At 43.0% G+C, this 17,044-nt stretch overlaps 1 protein-coding gene across 2 annotated transcripts in view; it reads right to left on the bottom strand.

The window, feature by feature from the left end:
* Tgfbr1 (transforming growth factor beta receptor 1) overlaps window positions 1-14,785 on the bottom strand; it is a 49,062-nt gene extending 34,277 nt beyond the window's left edge. For both annotated transcript variants that reach the window (XM_038347415.2, XM_038347416.2), the window contains exon 1: window positions 14,598-14,785. In XM_038347415.2, the coding sequence (XP_038203343.1) occupies window positions 14,598-14,682 (85 nt within the window). In that variant the 5' untranslated portion in view covers window positions 14,683-14,785. The remainder of the gene's footprint in view (window positions 1-14,597) is intronic.
* Between the last annotated feature and the right edge of the window lie 2,259 nt (window positions 14,786-17,044).

Below are 17,044 nucleotides of genomic sequence, written 5' to 3'. Positions count from 1 at the left end.
TCAAAATAAAGTACCATTTACCTTAGTGTTCTGCAGCTTGATTGACTTTGTCTGGTATTAATTTTATTATAGTTACATTTTCCTGTTATCAGATATAAATTACATAATTTTGACTTTTTTAGTGGCATTTTAAATATTTCTGGGGAGGGGGAGGCAGATTTACAGTCCTCTGTATACATTAACACAATCTTAGAAAATTTTCAAAAAGAAAATAATCTTTCAGATTTGCTAAATATTCGTGGACTTAATTGTAGCACGAATTCTAACTGTTCTTAATAAAAACCCAGAATCAGATACTAGAGGGTGAAAGCTGAGAGTTCAGTGCCGCCAGCCACTTTTACCTCTACCGAATTCTCAGATTAAAAGGGCAATTTTGTCCTCAGACTGTTTCCTCAGACTAACTGCTTCAGACTGCACCTGAGATCCTGCCTTGTATTTGTCTCTTTGCCTAGCCATATCCTTTCCTGTCTCCACCTCCCTAGTGCTGGGATTAAAGGCATAGGACTCCCAAATACTAGGATTAAAGATGTGCACTCTGATATTCAGGCAAGCCTTATTTGTTAAAACACAAACAAAATATCACTACACTTAATACTTGCCCTGTAATTAGATTTTTTTTTGTTTTTTGTTTTTGTTTGTTTGGTTTTGGTTTTTCGAGAGAGCGTTTCTCTGTAGCTTTGGAGCCTGTCTTGGAACTAGCTCTTGTAGACCAGGCTGGCCTCGAAGTCACAGAGCTCCGCCTCCCTCTGACTCCTGAGTGCTGGAATTAAAGGTATGTGCCACTACCGCCCGGCTGTAATTAGATTTTTAAAAGCTTTTCATGTACGGAGTTTATGGCGTTAAATAATTCTCTAAGACTTTTGATAATAATAAAAAAGGTAGCATTCACATCATTCAATTCTTATTCCCTGTTCTACTGAAGCAAATTTATTCTACCCTTGGTTGATTCTTTCTGCATTTGAGCTTTACTTAACTCCAAATTGTTTGCAGAATGAAAAATGTATTGAGCCTAGCAAAATTAGATGGTAGGCACTATTAGAAAGCTTGAAAACTTAAAAATGATAACACATAGTAGTTACACAAGCTTGTGTGTTCTTGCCTTCTCTCATCTGAATTATTCATCTCCACCAGAAAAGATCTCTTTCCCTCCCTCCCTCCCTCCCTCCTTCCCTCCCTCCCTCTCAGTTTTTCGAGACAAGCTGTCCTGGAACTAGCTCTTGTAGAACAGGTTGAACAGGTTGGTCTCAAACTCACAGAGATCTGCCTACCTCTGCCTCACAAGTGCTGGGATTAAAGGCGTGCACCACCACCACCTGACTTGCAAGTTGATTTCTTAAGCCAACAAAAGGAATTCTTCGGTAATAATTCTACAATATAGCTATACTATTTTAACCATTGACTCGTGGACTCCTGGGGTGGAAATAACCACCTCACAGTAACTGAACTCCTTTTGGCAAACGCTTAAGTCTATAAACTTTGTGTATAAAAAAGTCTGGGATGAGAGTAAGTTTTCAGACCATGAAACCTAGATATCAAGAAACTCGGCAGTAGAAATGTGGTAGGCTTCCAACTGCTACTAACAAGTGGTTACTGAAGAAAACCTGTAGGGGTGGGAGAAACAGAAAGACCTGCTAGGATCAGAGGACTGAGGGACTTGGTATCACTTGGAGAAGTGAAGACACAGCACAGAAGACTCTTCTTACAGAATTATGAGTTATATGCAAGTCAGCAATTACTAAGCTCTAGCTATAATTTAGAATAGATCATAGGTGATTATATCCACCTGTTCTGTGAGACTTGTTTTCCCAGTTCCAGCTGCTTAGGAAGACTATTTCCTCAGGGCACACTCTTTGCAATGCACCCTTAATTCTGAGCTTGCATTTCTGCCAGATGCCTCCTCCCTCCCTCCCAACCTCTTTTCTACATTGACTCGATTCCAGCACTGGAGAGGCAGAGCCAGGTGGAACTCTGTAAGTTCAACGCCAGCATGGTCTCATAATGAACTCTAGACCAACTGGAGCTACATTATAAGACCCTGCCTCAAAAACAAACAAATGAATGACAGATGAGATTTCACTAAAATAATTGGCCTTTTTTGTTTAATAAAAAGGTAACATGGAAGACACAATGGTGATCACGCATGTGAGAACAAACAGACTTACTTTTACATGTATAAGGACAAGTAAAAAGACACAAAAGTAAAGTACACTAAGAAAAGCAAAATAATTTAAGATGGAAAAATTAGTTCATTGTTGTGGGATATTTTGATTGCACCCTGACACTCCTCAAACTGCCAATAAAGTTTACTTTAAATCACAGGATGAAACTAGCTACTAGCTGACCAAAATTAGCCAGAGAGGTTTTGGAGGATCAAGAACATATAGAGACACAGGAAGTAGTAGGGAGGATTTTGGATTTTGGGTTAAGGAAGGAGAGAGAGAGGGGAGATCACTGGTCACTTCTCCACCACCTCTCTGATCATTTAAGTTCTTACCCCAATATCTGACTTAAGTTTTTATTGATAAAGAAGAATTAGATAAACGCTTCAGTTCATAAGAAAGCAATCCATAAGCCAGGCCCAGGGGCTTACAGGTTCTAGCTACTTGAGAGATTTAGATTTAGACAATGGAATCGCAAGTTCAAAACCAGGATGGGCAGCTGAATAAGATCCTGTCTTTACAAAACAACAACAACAAAAACAAAATGACAACAAAACAACATTTAAAAAGAGTTTAGGAATTGATATATCTCGTCTACGGATAGATGAAGCTCAGTGGTAAAGGACCTGCCAATCATGATGTTCAATTCACAATACAGAAAGAAGAAAGAATCCATCCTGCTATGCTCTGTCTTTGTCATGTGTCAATAGCAAAGCTGTATGGGGCGTGCAATCAGAATATCTTTCCTCACTGAGAAACACAAGCAAATTGGCTCCTGGTTTGTAATTTTTTTCCAAATATAAAATTAGATAAAATAACTAAAACTACTTTAACTTGTTTATTTTGGTAAAAATAATTACATATAATTACCATTGAAGGAAATCTACAATAGACCATCTTGATGTTTTATTTAAATCTGTTGCACATTGAATAACAAAATTAAAATGTCAGTTTCTCAATTGGAGAATACGCAAATCAACAGCCATGTGCTAAACAAAGAGACTCAATTAGAGCACATTACAGTTCAATTTAGAAATGAATCAATCAAGAAAAAACCATATATGCACGCACATACAAATGAGAAGCCGCAGTTGCTCCTCTTGTCGCTGTATTCAGAGTAGGTCTGGCTATGTCCTCCATGTTCAGAGCTCTCAAATATGTCCATTAGTCCTAGCGTCCAGTACAAAGGCTTTGCATTTTTGCTTTTGTCATAGGATCTATCTGAATGTCAATGCATATTTAAGGAACTTATATTGTAGAAATGTAACAGGATGCCTGTACAAGGTGTCCTAGAACTATAAATACAGTATTATGTAACCAGTGAGGTCCACACCTAAGAAACCTAGATGGAATGGTTATCCTGAAGCAAGTAATCAAAAGTAAGGTGAACTTTAGGTTTGCCCTATTGGTGAAATCAGGGAAACCCTGAAAAGGATCTAAAGTCGTCAACAACTGCCAAAATAAATAAATAAATCTGGAAAGAACCTAAAGTCATCATCAACTACTCAAATAATAAATAATTACTACAATAAATAAATAAATGAAATTTAAAAAGGAAAGCTATCCTTATAAGTCATGACGAGTAACAAATACAAATCAATCATTTTCTGGGTCCTTATATAAAAACAGATTCTGCTAAGAAACAGGAAGATTCTAGAAAGCCTCAAAACATAGAATGTTCCTCAAGTTGATGTGGGTATCTTAGACTGGTAAAACAGGGGAACATACTCTGGGTACATGTGATCTCCCCTAAAGTAATCAAAGCAAAGACACTCTCAACATCTGTCCTACATGGATCTGTTGGAAGAAAAACATGTCTCGTTCTGTTCATCTTTGGTGACCATTCTTTGATGATGTCTGCCAGATTGGACACAGGCCAATTGAAGAATATTAGAAAAATGTCTTTATAAGCCAGCCCAAACAGTTTCATGTTGTTCTCTCTCCATTATCCTCTAGCTTCTAGCAAAGCCTAATTCCAATGTCCCAGCTTTGCATCAGCTGTTCCATGGTATTAGGGACTCATATGTCCACACTTGAATCACAGCCTTAAATAAGGAAAGATGGAGGCAGCAGGTACGAAACTGAACCCTAGGAAAGTGTGGAAGAGTGGGTCTTAGGACAAGAACTCAGAGATGCCGGGCTGAGCAGTAACTTTATACCTTGGGGGTTCTTTGAGCACTGTAATCTTGTGCTTGGGGGGTTTGGCGCTTTGGGTTAAACCAAAATCTTGCTGTGTGTGGGTGGAGGGTGGGGGTTGTTCATGAATTCTTAGTAATAGGCAAAGAGATCTTCAGCTTCCTCCGCTGCCCTTGCTGCTAGAAAATTAACAGCTCACTAAGTATCGTGCAAAGCCCTCTTCAGCTACAGTGTTGGAATGTTTGTTTCCTCTTTGCCGCCACTGACCAGTCCTTCTGTTTCCCACTCATTACTGCTGATCTCATTTTATTTCAAGCTAAATCCCTTTTCGGAGACTAGCCAGGGTACAAGACAATCAATAAGTAAAATATCTCAGTTCAATAAGGAAGTTACAAGAAGCCAGTGCTCAAAAGAGACTTTTATCTTTTAAGTGTATGGGTGTTAGCGCACACACTATGCACGCGCATGTATGTCTGTAGGTATCTGCATGGGGATACGATGGTGCCTAAAGAGGCCAGAAGAGGGAGTGAGACCCTCTGAAACTAGAGTTATAGGTGGTTGTGAGTCACCTGATGTGATGCAAAGAACCAAACTCTGGTCCTATGGAAATGGAGCAAGCACTCTGAGCTGCCGAGCCATCTCCCCAGCCTTATTAAAGTAATGTTCATCTTGAAACATGAATCCTAGTGAGACTTGTATACCAGCTAAAAACACTAAGTAAACAAGGAAGTTTGTTTTACAACAAAATACACAGACTTCTCCAGGAGAAACAGCTGAGACATAATCAAATCCAGTCTTCCACATAATGCAAGAAATTTCTTCCACAGCTTTTCAGCCTCTGCCTGCATAGTCCTTCTGCAGGTTTGCAGTAACAGGTACTTTGTGACAGCTACTACTGAGAAAGTTCTTCCTTGAGCTGAAATCACCTTCAGTTTGCCAAACAACTCTTTTCGAAAGTAGTCCTTCACTTATTTAAATATGTATTAATTCCCACTTGTTGAATATCTACTATGTCAGGCTTGCACAAGGTACACTACAAACACTGCTGTGTACTATCTTCACAGTGGCCATGCAAGTGAACATTTAACCTTCACAAAGTGCTCCCCAATGAAACACACCTATAAGAAGATAATTACAGACAGGTATGTTATGTTATCTATTCTTAGAAACAAAGATACTACTAACTTTCTGGGAACCTGCTTTCAAAATTGGAAGGGAAACAAACTTCAGTTAGAGCAATTCAAACAGAAAATGAAACAGTCTAGAGACACACAGCACCCGTGTCTGAGTCATGGAGCAAAAGAGTAGCAGAAAACAAAACAAAATAAAACAAACCATTTCACAGGACAGGGATTGGAGAACTCCAAGAAAGATTCCTGTAATATCAGCAACCATGAGCTGAGACCAATGGTGTAAACCTAAACTCCAAACAGGAGAATTCTCGGTCAGGAACCAGGCAAATTCCTAAATAGACTGGATGTTTTTCCTTAGTTCAGTGTAACAGAAGATCAGATTCTGAACACCTATCTTCTGTGTTAGGCAGGTGGGAAAATACACAAAGTAAGGCCCTGCAACATAGGAGCGAGGAACACTCCAATGAACCAAGCAGGGTCCAGATCCAAGTTAGGACTTCAGGATTAGAACACCCCTCTTAATATGGCTTTTCAGACTTCCAGAACCAAAGAAAAGAGCACAGGAGGAAAGAGGATAGTGGCAAGGCATCTCCTTGCCTAGAGTCCACTCTTCACTCCCTACCGGACAACTGCACTTGGATACCTTACCTCCAACTCAACTTTCTCAAGTCACAATTCATTTTCCTTTAATCTTTCTCTTTCTAGACTCCTTATAACAGACACTTTCCAGGTGCCCAGACCTGCTGCCACTTACATATTGACCATGCACTTTCTGTGCATTTGAGACACACCAGTCAACACAAAGACTCCTGCTTTCTTGACGTCTGCCCTCTAGCAGGAAAGAGAAAGAAACACAGGAAATATATACGGTATTTACATAAATAAATAGACCATGTGGGAACAGAAAAGAAAAAAAAAGAAGAGTCTAAGTTTGTAAAATGAGTTGGAGAAAAAGGAACATCTAAGCGATTTCCGAGAGGTGAGGGAAGAAGCCATTTAGGTGCCAGGAAACAGAATTAAATCTGATTTGACTGACATGTCACAGAACCCCTTTTCCACTCCATTTCCAATATCATCAAACTAATTCTAAAGTCTCTCCAGGCAGCTGCCTTGCTCCACTTCCACTGTGGTACAGGTAAACATTTTTTCCCCACAGCAAAACTACTAGCCCAGTTTTCACAATTCACAATCATTACAACATGACAAACTTTTACTCATCTACTGAAAATTCTTAAAACTTTATTGCGGTCCTTCTCCACAAGTGCCACTCTGACTGGGGAACCAGGACTGCTTCTCTTTCCATCGCCCTACCACCCCCTGCAAGGCGGCTACACCTCCAATGCCTCTGCAAAGTGGTCTCGGTGGCTGCTATAGCTGAGTCTGTGCCAACGTTTCTCAGCACTGTAATTTTTAAATGAAAGCCTGTCATCTAAGTTTTCTATATTTTCCATCTTATCAACCATTACTAAATATCTGCTAAGAAAAACATTTTCAAACTGGAACTTTATCATGTAAAGCACTTTTATTAGCACCAATAAACTTCTAAACACAAGGGTGAAGAGTATTTGAAGGGGAGTGGCTCAACTGGTAAAGTGCTAGGTGTGCAAGCAGGACAAGGTGGATTAAGACCCCAGCACCCACACAGAAAGTTGAGCACAGCTGTACACATCTGTAATCTCAGCATGTGGCAGAGCCCTCCCTGAATTTTCCCTAGCCAGCCAGTCTAGCAAGAACAGCAAACTCCAGGTTCTGTCAGAGATCCTGTCCCAAAAAGGTTGAAAGCAGTATAGGAAGATACTTGACATCTGCATGACATGAACTTGGCTACACACACACACACACACACACACACACACGCTAAAATAATTGAAAAAAGGAGTATATTTTTAGTGTGCAGAAATACAAAAAGCAATATTTTTAATGTTAATGATTGTGGATAACTCTTTTGTTTTTCTCTAATCCAAAATGTCAGTTGTTTTCACTTCTATACTTACTTTTAAAAGCAGGAGTTTAATATGGGCGCTACAAACCAATACAAATACAAAGATCAACTATAACTGGGTTCATGAGTGATACTCAAATTACCTAAAAATATAACTTTAAGGAAAGATTACACACTGAGCCAATTGCAGTTGCAAAACCAAACTGCAATTAAGACAAACTCAAGCCGCGAGGCATGGTGGTACATGCCTGTAATCCTAGCACACAGCAGCTAAGGCCCCAGGAAAATCTGGGAATACACAATGGTCAACATGGACTCTACAGCAAGACCAAGTTTCAAAACTATTTTAAAAAGGGAGGTGGGAGCTGAAGAGATGACTCAGTAGTTGTGGTAGCTCATTACAGAATCGTGATGACCAGAGTTCAGATCCTAGTACAAATGTAGCAAGCAGGGCTCCCTAAAAATGCTTGTAACCCCAGGTCTGAGGGATAGAGAAATGGGAGGGTTACTGACTTCCAGCCTAGTTGAGAAAATATGAGCCCCAGGTTCAGAGAGAGATTCTGCCTCAAAGGAACAGGCAGAGAATGATAAAGAAGGACATAGGCACTTGCATACACAGGCACACAAATACATAGATGAATGAATGAATAAAATTTTAAGGTAGAAAAATAAGAAGTTTTGTAGCAATGAGGCGATCAGGCCTGCTTTTCATCCTGCCCGGATCCCACACGGCTAGCTTTACACCGGAAATAACAACACACAAATTGGATTCATTTAATCACTGCCTGGCCCATTAGCTCTAGCCTCTTACTGGCTAACTTTCACATCTTGCTTCACCTATTTCTAATAATCTGTGTAGCACCACAAGGTGGTGGCTTATGGGGAAAGATTCATCATGTCTGACCATGGCGACTGTCTCACTGCCTTCTTCTTCCCAGCATTCTATTCTGCCTTCCCCGCCTACCTATGTTCTGACCTATCAGGCCAAGCAGTTTTCTTTATTAATTAACCAATAGATAGAAGACCCTCCCACATCAAAGTTGATTCATATTCTCACGGAAAGAAGAACTTCCTGTTGAAGTAATCCTAACAATATGACTCTGATTTTCTTGTCTGTCAAACAGAAATCAGAAGCTTCTCATGCATACACCTTAATAGATACAAACTAAGTCCCAACCTAAGCAAAGTCTTGTCTCTATTAGTGAAAGGTCAAACACAAAACCTTAGGAACTATGGTTCATGCTAAGCAATGCTGAAGAGGATCTATGTCAGAAAAATCCAGTTATCTTCTGAGCATTGGTTGCCTAGACCTGGGACAAATGGAGCCATTTTGTGGCCCCAGAGATTTAATTTAGGACAGAAGGCTTACTTAGCATGTTCAAGGCCCCAGGTTTGATTTGTACCACCACAGACGTTTTAAAATTAATCAGCGTGTAAACAAGAATCTGCTCCGTTTGTGTGCTACTAACTAGCATCCAGGGTTGACTATCAGGTTAAATGAGACAAGATAAGTAAATGCTTATATTCTTCTAATGAATATTAACACAGCCTACTTGTATAGCTAGGGGTTGTTATTTGAGCTAGGAATTATTTTTTTGCATGTCTTGTTTTCAGGTTGCCAAATGGGGGAAAAGATTTATAAAAGACCATATTAGGTCAGACAGTGATGGCATGCCTTTAATCCCAGCACTGGGAAGGCAAAGACAGACAGATCTCTGCGTTCGAGGCCAGCCTGATCTACAGAGTGAGTTCCAGGACATCCAGGGCTATTACATAGAGAAACCCTGACTCAAGGAAACAAAAACCAAACAGACAAAAAAAAAAAAATGTTATCAGATCAGTAAAACTGAACCCATGTAGTCAGCTTTATTCCACTGGTATTTAAAAAAATGGATATATGGTAAAACAAAAACAAGAACCTGGTAAGTCAACCAATTATAAATTCACAATAAAGTAGTCACTAGACTGACCTACAGTGACTGGACTGTAGGCCAACTAAATGGTTAAAAAAGGATCTACTTCAGCAAAACAAATTTTAATTTTTGTGGAAAGTGCTTGGATGTGTTCTTAAGAAAACTCGGTTCAGAAACACATCCTGTGTTAGGGATGTAGCTTGATTGCTCAGCATGTTAAAAACAAACAAAACAACTCTGGGTTCAATCCTCAATACAGCAAAAAAAAGTAAGTAAGTAAGTAAATAAATAAATAAATCTGCACTGTTCTGGGAGCTGTAGATCAGAAGTTCAAGGTCAGTCTTAGGTGCCTAGCAAATTTGAGCTATGCGAGACCTTTTCCTAAAAAAAGGGTGGGAGGCCTACAATGCTGCCCTAAATGCTGCAATTAGGTTGGGTCAAAGTGACTATAAATTTGAGACTACTCCAAAATTTCCTAGAGCAAGTTTTATGAAGAAAAGCAAAACATCCCTGCGAAACATGCCAGCATCTGCCCTGAATTCCAGAAGCAGGAAGTAAAAATGTGTCCCAATCACATGATAGTAAACCACAGTCCATCTGTTCAGAAAACATTGCGTTATGTAAGCCATGAGAAGAAAGCACAGCAAAGGGCTCACAGCTTGCAGCCCCTCCCCCACATACACCCAATTCAACTACACCTTTCTTAACACCAAGACAAATGCAACAGTACTGTTAGCCCTCTGCTCTTAAACAGTAAGGACTATACCAAGTCACTTAAGGAGCAATAAAAAACATGACTTTTTACCTATAAGCATCCTCCCTCTCTCCTAAAAAATTCACTTTTCTTAAATTTTGTCAATTCAAGACCAGTTTCACTTAAGGAAATCACCACTAATCCAGTTCCTCCCTCATCTTCAAGTCCTTTACTTTTAATTTTAAAGCACAGGACAGGACACAAGATTTGGAACTAGAAAGCCCAAGTTCCTTCCTTTCTCAGTTTGGCACTGCGGAGCCCTGAGAATGTGATTACTCGGGATCCTCCAGGGTAAACTGGATGGCGATGACCTATGATCTTCACAACTGGAGCGCCCAGCGCTGGCGAGCAGGCTCCCGTCATGGCATCCTCCTTCTCACCGCCCACCTAGACTTCCACTCCGTCTCATCTCCAGACATGTATTATAGAGTTTAGAACTGGGGGAAACAATACATCCAAGCACAGTGCAGACTAAGGAACCTAACTCTAAAAAAATCATTTGGCTTGATTCTTGTCCTGCAGTGGTTGGAAACATAAAGAACTTTAAAAATCATTAACTCCTCCTATGTGTCTATCTGAATTCTAGAGACCCTTCAAAACCATTTTTATATAACTGGGCCATGGTGGCACACGCCTATAATCCCAGCACTCGGGAGGCAGAGGCAGGCCAATCTCTGTGAGTTCGAGACCAGCCTGGTCTACAAGAGCTAGTTCCAGGACAGGCACCAAAGCTACAGAGAAACCCTGTCTCTGGGGGAGGGGGGAAATTTAGTCAGAAAGTGTCCAGGAAGCCCTTTCCATTCACTTCAACCTATATACTACTTCCCTGTCAAATACTAATATGTCTCTCCACAAAAAAAGTAGTACTATGAACATTTAACAATATGCACTACAAGGGTAGTAGCTAATCAGAAAAGGTATTTAACCAATCAAAACACAGCCTACTGGGCAGTGGCTATACACAAGTCCTACTCATTGCTAAAAAAACCAGAAACTTCAAATTTAAATACACATACTTTCTCAACTGATTTCTACAATTTCATGAATTATACAAAGCATCACAAAGTAAATAGCTGTTTTGTTTATCATAACACGCAATGTTCTCCAATTATATATAATAAATATGTAACTCTAAATTAATATAGCATAATCTGTACTTACATAAATAGGACTTCCCAGTCAAACAGAATTTATTTAATCAAGACACATTTATGTAGAACATAATATAAGACACAGTGCTGGGTTCTAAGGACATAACGAAAAGACATAATAATACCCCGGATACTCAATACATACTCATACAGTTAGTCAACAATGCAGGATGGTAGCAATGGATAACACAAACTTTAATGCTATACATTTCCAAGAGACGGCATTCAAAGAGAGCTAAGTGAAGCCTACACAGAATGTCAGTCTGAGAATTTCTGTCCTCTGATTCCCATAGAAGGGACAAAGTGAAGCCCACAGTGAGAGAGCTAAAGAGTCAGGAACTGGTGGGAAAGCAGCTACTACAGAGCATAGGGTTTGCAGTTCGGAGATGTCATCTCTCTAGGTGGGTGGCCCTAATCACAAGCCTCAAGTGCTGCTCTGGGTACTAACTACACAGCAGAGAACTTCAAACCTCAATAGATAGCCTAGGACAGTTTGGCACTGGTTCATAAAAAAAAAAAAAAAAATCCTCCATGACAGAAACACTACAAAAAAAAAAGTAGATTTAGGGGGTAACTGGCAGGACTAAACTGGTTGGGAATGTTTTCCAAGAAAGTCATGAAATGGCAAACATCAAACGGCATTTGAACATGTGATGCAGATATAAACAGTAATACTGTGTACCAGGAACAAAGAAACAATGTCTCTACAAAAATCTATATTGGCAGCAAAATATAAATAATACTCAGACAGTGAAGAGTAACTTCCAGTTTTAAAAGAAGCTAAATTATAAAGAAAAGACAGGCAAGTTTTTCTGAATGTTTAAAAGGACACACTGAAACATCAGCCTAGTTTATCTAAGCCACAGCTTCTTTTAAGGGGGGGATTGGGAGTTCGAGACAAGATCTCTATATTATATAGCTCTAACTGTCCTAGAACACACTATGTAGACCAGGCTGTCCTCAAACTCACAGAGATCTCTGCCTCTGCCTCTCAAGTGGTGAGATTAAAGGCACATGCCACTATGCCGGGCTGGCCAGTTTCTTAAACTGAGTCATAACTCCATATAGAGGTGCTGGGGAGGGTCACAAAAACTCTGGCAACAGAAAAGGACTTCTGAATACACAACACCCCAAAACTAAGTCAAAATCAAATGAGTAATGAATGTGAGGTGTTTCTGGCAGGATGTGCTTACGCTGTATCATGCAATTTCACTATGGCCTTGGTTCTGAACATACATGTTGTCATGCTGTGCAGTGCCAACACAGTCCAGACTATTATTTTATGAGTTTTAATGTTTTTACTGTACTTACAAAATTTTCTACTCTTTCAAAAATCTAACGGCTAACTACAGAAAAGATTTCCATTCTTCATGTGTACAAAGTGGTATATGTGTTAGAATGTTTGATTTTAAAAACTGTTTAAGTTAAAATCTGTTAAATGAATTCCATCTTGTGATTAAGACAGAATTTCCAACACTTTCTGAAATGGCCCTAAATACATGTAATTATATGAAGTGACATTGAATGATTTAATTCTTTATGTGAAAATAAACGCACCCACCTCATTACTATGAAAATTTGCTTTAGTCTTTAATAAACGGCAAAACTGTATGTACCAATCAATTGCATTAAAATAATTTTATTTATGATCTATTATCAGAATGTTTGATTTCTACCTGCTTTCTACATTCATATATTCAAGGTTGCAGACAATTTCTTGAGAAAAAAGGGTGACAAATGGGAAAAAAAGTTTATGAAGTGCTAGTTTAGGCTCTGAGCAGTAAGAGCATCTAGGCCAGTTTGTGTTACACAATTGCCTAAGTAGGAGATAAACTCCTCCAGGGCATGGACCAACCTTCTCCGCCTCCAAATCAAAACTGCTAAATGCATGCATGTGCCCTGCTTTGTGCTTGGTAGAAAAGAATAAAAGAATGAATTACTTTAGAGAAAGAACTGAGTAAAGGCCACTTATAGTTGATGCATAATTATTACAATTCTCCCACTTTGCCCCCAATTGTCTTCCATCCTAAGTCAATGTTAGAACCCACAGTATCTTCTAACACAGACCTAAGTGAAGGCTATGTTCAAGTAAATTTAAAAAGACCCCTAAGCTGTAAGTATTAAATACCAGCTGTTCTTTCAGTGGGCTATGCTACTTTGGTGTAGCAGGTGCACCGATTTTGAACTCTGAAAGGCCTAAGTGCAAATCATAACTTCTGCACTTAGTAAGAACTTAATCTCCTGCACCTTAGTTTTCATGTCAATATATAGAACAAATACTGGTAGCCCTGAAGGTTCGGTTATGGGTGTCAGATACTGTACTATGGTGTACCTTTTGTATATGCATTATAATCGACTCATAGTAAGTAGTAACTATTAAGTTTAATAGCTAGCATCCACAGTCTGGTGAAACCTTTTATTGGCTCGTTTTGGTTTTTAAAAAATTTTGTTATCAAATTTCAGCAACAGAAATGTATTTTCACTGTATTTTAGTTGCTAATGCTGAGCCTCGGTATTTTGCTTTCTCCTATTTTAAATTCAGTTACTGACAAAGTTTTCCCTCTTCCCTCCACGGGGTGACATCCAGTATCACGATCGGCATTAATATTTTGGAAAACCACACAACATTCCCCACTCAAAACCCAGCTACAAAGAAGTCTGATCCTAAAACTACCTTCACTTAAGGAATACATCCAAAGCAACGACCCCTTCGAGAAAATGAAGCATTCGGTCAATTCTACAGCATCAATCCCATTAAAACGTTCCCAAACCTGAAGAGTGAACAAACGTTCAAGTTTCTACTCGAAGACAACTGGTAGCCCTCTGGTTACAGGACTCTTAACTCTTCCTAGACGCACGAAGGGCGAACATTCCGCGCATCTTCCCGCCCGCTTCTCACACAAAGCCCCCAGAGTGGAAGAAGAGTCGCCCTTGGCGGGTGTCTTCCCTCGAGACAGCGCCGCGCACCCGGGGTCTCGGCCCTCGGCGCCCCTTACAAACCCCTGGGAGCCCTCCAAGCTCCGATCTCCCGACCGCTTCCACTCCGGTGCCCGCCCACACCCCAGCAGCCCCAGGCCCCGACCCACTTGGGAAGAGACTCGGGGCCACGGTCCCAGCCGGCCTCGCGCCCCCGAGGGCATCCCCCGACCTCCGCAGGCTAGCCAGTCGCTGCACCCGGGAGCCTCAGAGGGCCAGCCTCCCGGCGCTCGGTCACCCGCGCCCGACACCGCCCCCGCCCCGCCTCTCCTCCCCGCCCCGGCTCTCGTGGCGCCTGCCGGGTCAGGAAAGCCCGGCCGTCCGGGCGCCGCCACCTGCGCCCCCGGCCCCGCGCCATGTTTGAGAAAGAGCAGAAGCGAGCCAGAGGCCGGGCCCGGCCCGCGCGCCCCGCAGGCGCCCGCCCGCCGCTCACCCTTCGTCCCCGGTAGCAGCGTCGCCACCGCCACCAACACGATCAGAAGCAGCTGGCGACGCGGAGCAGCAGCAGCCGCCTCCATGGTCCCGCCGGCACCGTTTACGGCCCGGCCCGGCCCCGGCCGCAGCTTCTCCCCAACAAGCCTCGCCTCGCCTCGCCCCACCTCCCCGCCGCCGCCGCCGCGGCCTCGCTCCGGCCCTTTGTAAGTGCTCGAGGGACGCGCGCCCATTGGCTACCCGGCTCCCGCCGACCCCGCCTCCCCCGCCGCCCAAGAGCGCCCTAGAGGGACCCAGCCGAGAGCCCCGCCCGCGGGGCCTCTGGGTGGCCAATGGGCGGCCGCGGGCTTCGGCCTCTAGCCACGCCCCCGCACTGCTGGGCCTCTGGCCACGCCCCCGCACCGCTGGGCGCCCCTACTCCAGCCACAGCGGGGCGGCTCGCGCTCTACCGGCGGGTGGGGGTAGGGTCCAGCCAGCGCGCGAGACGGAGCCCGTGGTCCCGGCTGAACGCAGGGTGTGCCTGTGCGAGTGGCTCAGAGAAAGCTTGTGACCGTTGCACGCTCTTTTCTTCTACCCCAACCCCACCCTGACTTCCCCTGCACAGCCCTGCTCCAGCAAAGCCCAACTCTCGCCTCTCAGACCCTCAGTACCGTCCGCCGTTCAACTTCCCCTGCCTGGACCAAAGCCTCAACTTCCAGGCTCCCCGCAAGATAATCCGATTTCTCCCTGCTCTCCACGTCCGCCCCAGACCTTGTCAGCCCCTCCTCAAATTCCAGTCCCAAAGTCGGATCCCAGATCCGGATACCCGAGGCGGAGCCCAGACACACCCCCGGTTGGCCTCCGCCTCTCAGCAGCATTAACAAACCCAGACTGGGGATCCTAGCCGCCCTCCTTCCCTCCCACCCTTCCTGACCCGCAGGGAGCGGAGAGTCCCACGGGGTTCGAAGGAGGGGGGAACTGCCCTACCGAGCATCCCGCCCCGGGGCGAAGCGGGAGCAGTCGTAGGTACTTTGAGCTGTCTCCGACGCGCCTGTGTAATAATTTCGAGGTGTCACTAAAAACCCAAATAAACTCAGCTCCGCTTTCATTCTGAATTCCTAATTTACTGTGAGACGCTCCACCCACCTTCCCTCTGGGACGCCAAAATGAGCTCCAGATTTGTAATTCTTCCTGTCAGACTAGTCCTTTCTTCAGACACAAACACAGCCACGGAGGCGGCCGCATGGCACCGACAGCATTTTTCCGCAGAGCCTTTTAAGGAGAAAATTTTATTTTCTGTGTGATTTGAACTCGAAATTAAATAAAGCTCGGTAGTAGGAATCAGCCGGCCTCTAGTATCGATTGGTAAATTGCTTCGGAGTCACTCCCCAAGAGTTAGATCCTGCTAGGAAGGGAAACCGTGGGGGTTAGAGATGGGGTTTGAAACTCCACCTTGGCTGCAGCTAGGACACGCTTGAGCAAGTCCTCAACCTGCCAGAGCCTGAACAGGCTGGCTCTCCCGGGCCTGCTCTCTGGGGCTCCAGAACCATCAGCCCTCAGCTCCCCTGGTTCAAGTGCACTGAAGAAGCAGAGACTGACTGGCCAGCTTCAAATGCGATTGACTCTGGGAGACTTCAAGGGTCTTGTCACACCCGGTGCCTGCCCCCACCTCACCCCCACCCCAAAGACCTTGTACTTACTAGGCAAGTACTCTACAGATAAGCTACATCCTTTTTAAAGATTTATAAGTGTGCCTGCGAGTTTGTGCTCCATGTGAATGCGGTGTTTCTTGGAGCCCAGAAGAGAGGCCTCTAATCCCTTGAAACTGGAGTTACAGGTGGTTGCGAACTGCTTGATGTGGGTGCTGGGAGCAGAACCCCTTCCTCTGCAAAGTGTAGCAAGGCTCTTAACCACTCACCTCCCCCAACCCTTGGATTTTAATGACAGGATCTCGTTATATGTAAACCAGTATAGACTGGAACTTGGAACCCTCCTGCTTTAGCCTTCTTGTCTCTTTGTCCACCCCCTACTTTACTTTTCCTGGTCTAGTGTGTGTCTTGTACAAGATCTCAAGAGATTTTTACTTAACGCATGAATAATTAATCCCATAGGATTTTTTTCCTCTGGTTATCTTTATTAGTGGGTAGCAAATAATAAAAGTACCTAACCCACTTACAAATGAAAGGGACTGACTCACAAGGCCAGGGTGCCTTAATGACATAATGTGTCTGGAGCAGTGTCTGAGACATAGTAAATATTTAGTTAATGCTATTTTCTTTGCCCATCCCCTCTGCACGATGTTAACCTTGAGTTTCACCCAAGGCTTTGCCTTCTGAAGCCTGTACCGATCAACGCGAGACCGTCTTCCGTGACACACTTCCAGTCCTGAACATTTTCCATGGAACTAAGTGTGCTCACTAGAAAACCGAGGACCAGGAAGGAGAAACAGATTATTTTTAAACCGTATCT

The sequence above is a fragment of the Arvicola amphibius genome, chromosome 11 (assembly GCF_903992535.2).
Source record: "Arvicola amphibius chromosome 11, mArvAmp1.2, whole genome shotgun sequence".
Taxonomy (NCBI): Eukaryota; Metazoa; Chordata; class Mammalia; order Rodentia; family Cricetidae; genus Arvicola; species Arvicola amphibius.
Note: the sequence above shows the minus strand (reverse complement) of the source record. Positions and strands in the feature narration are given on the sequence as shown.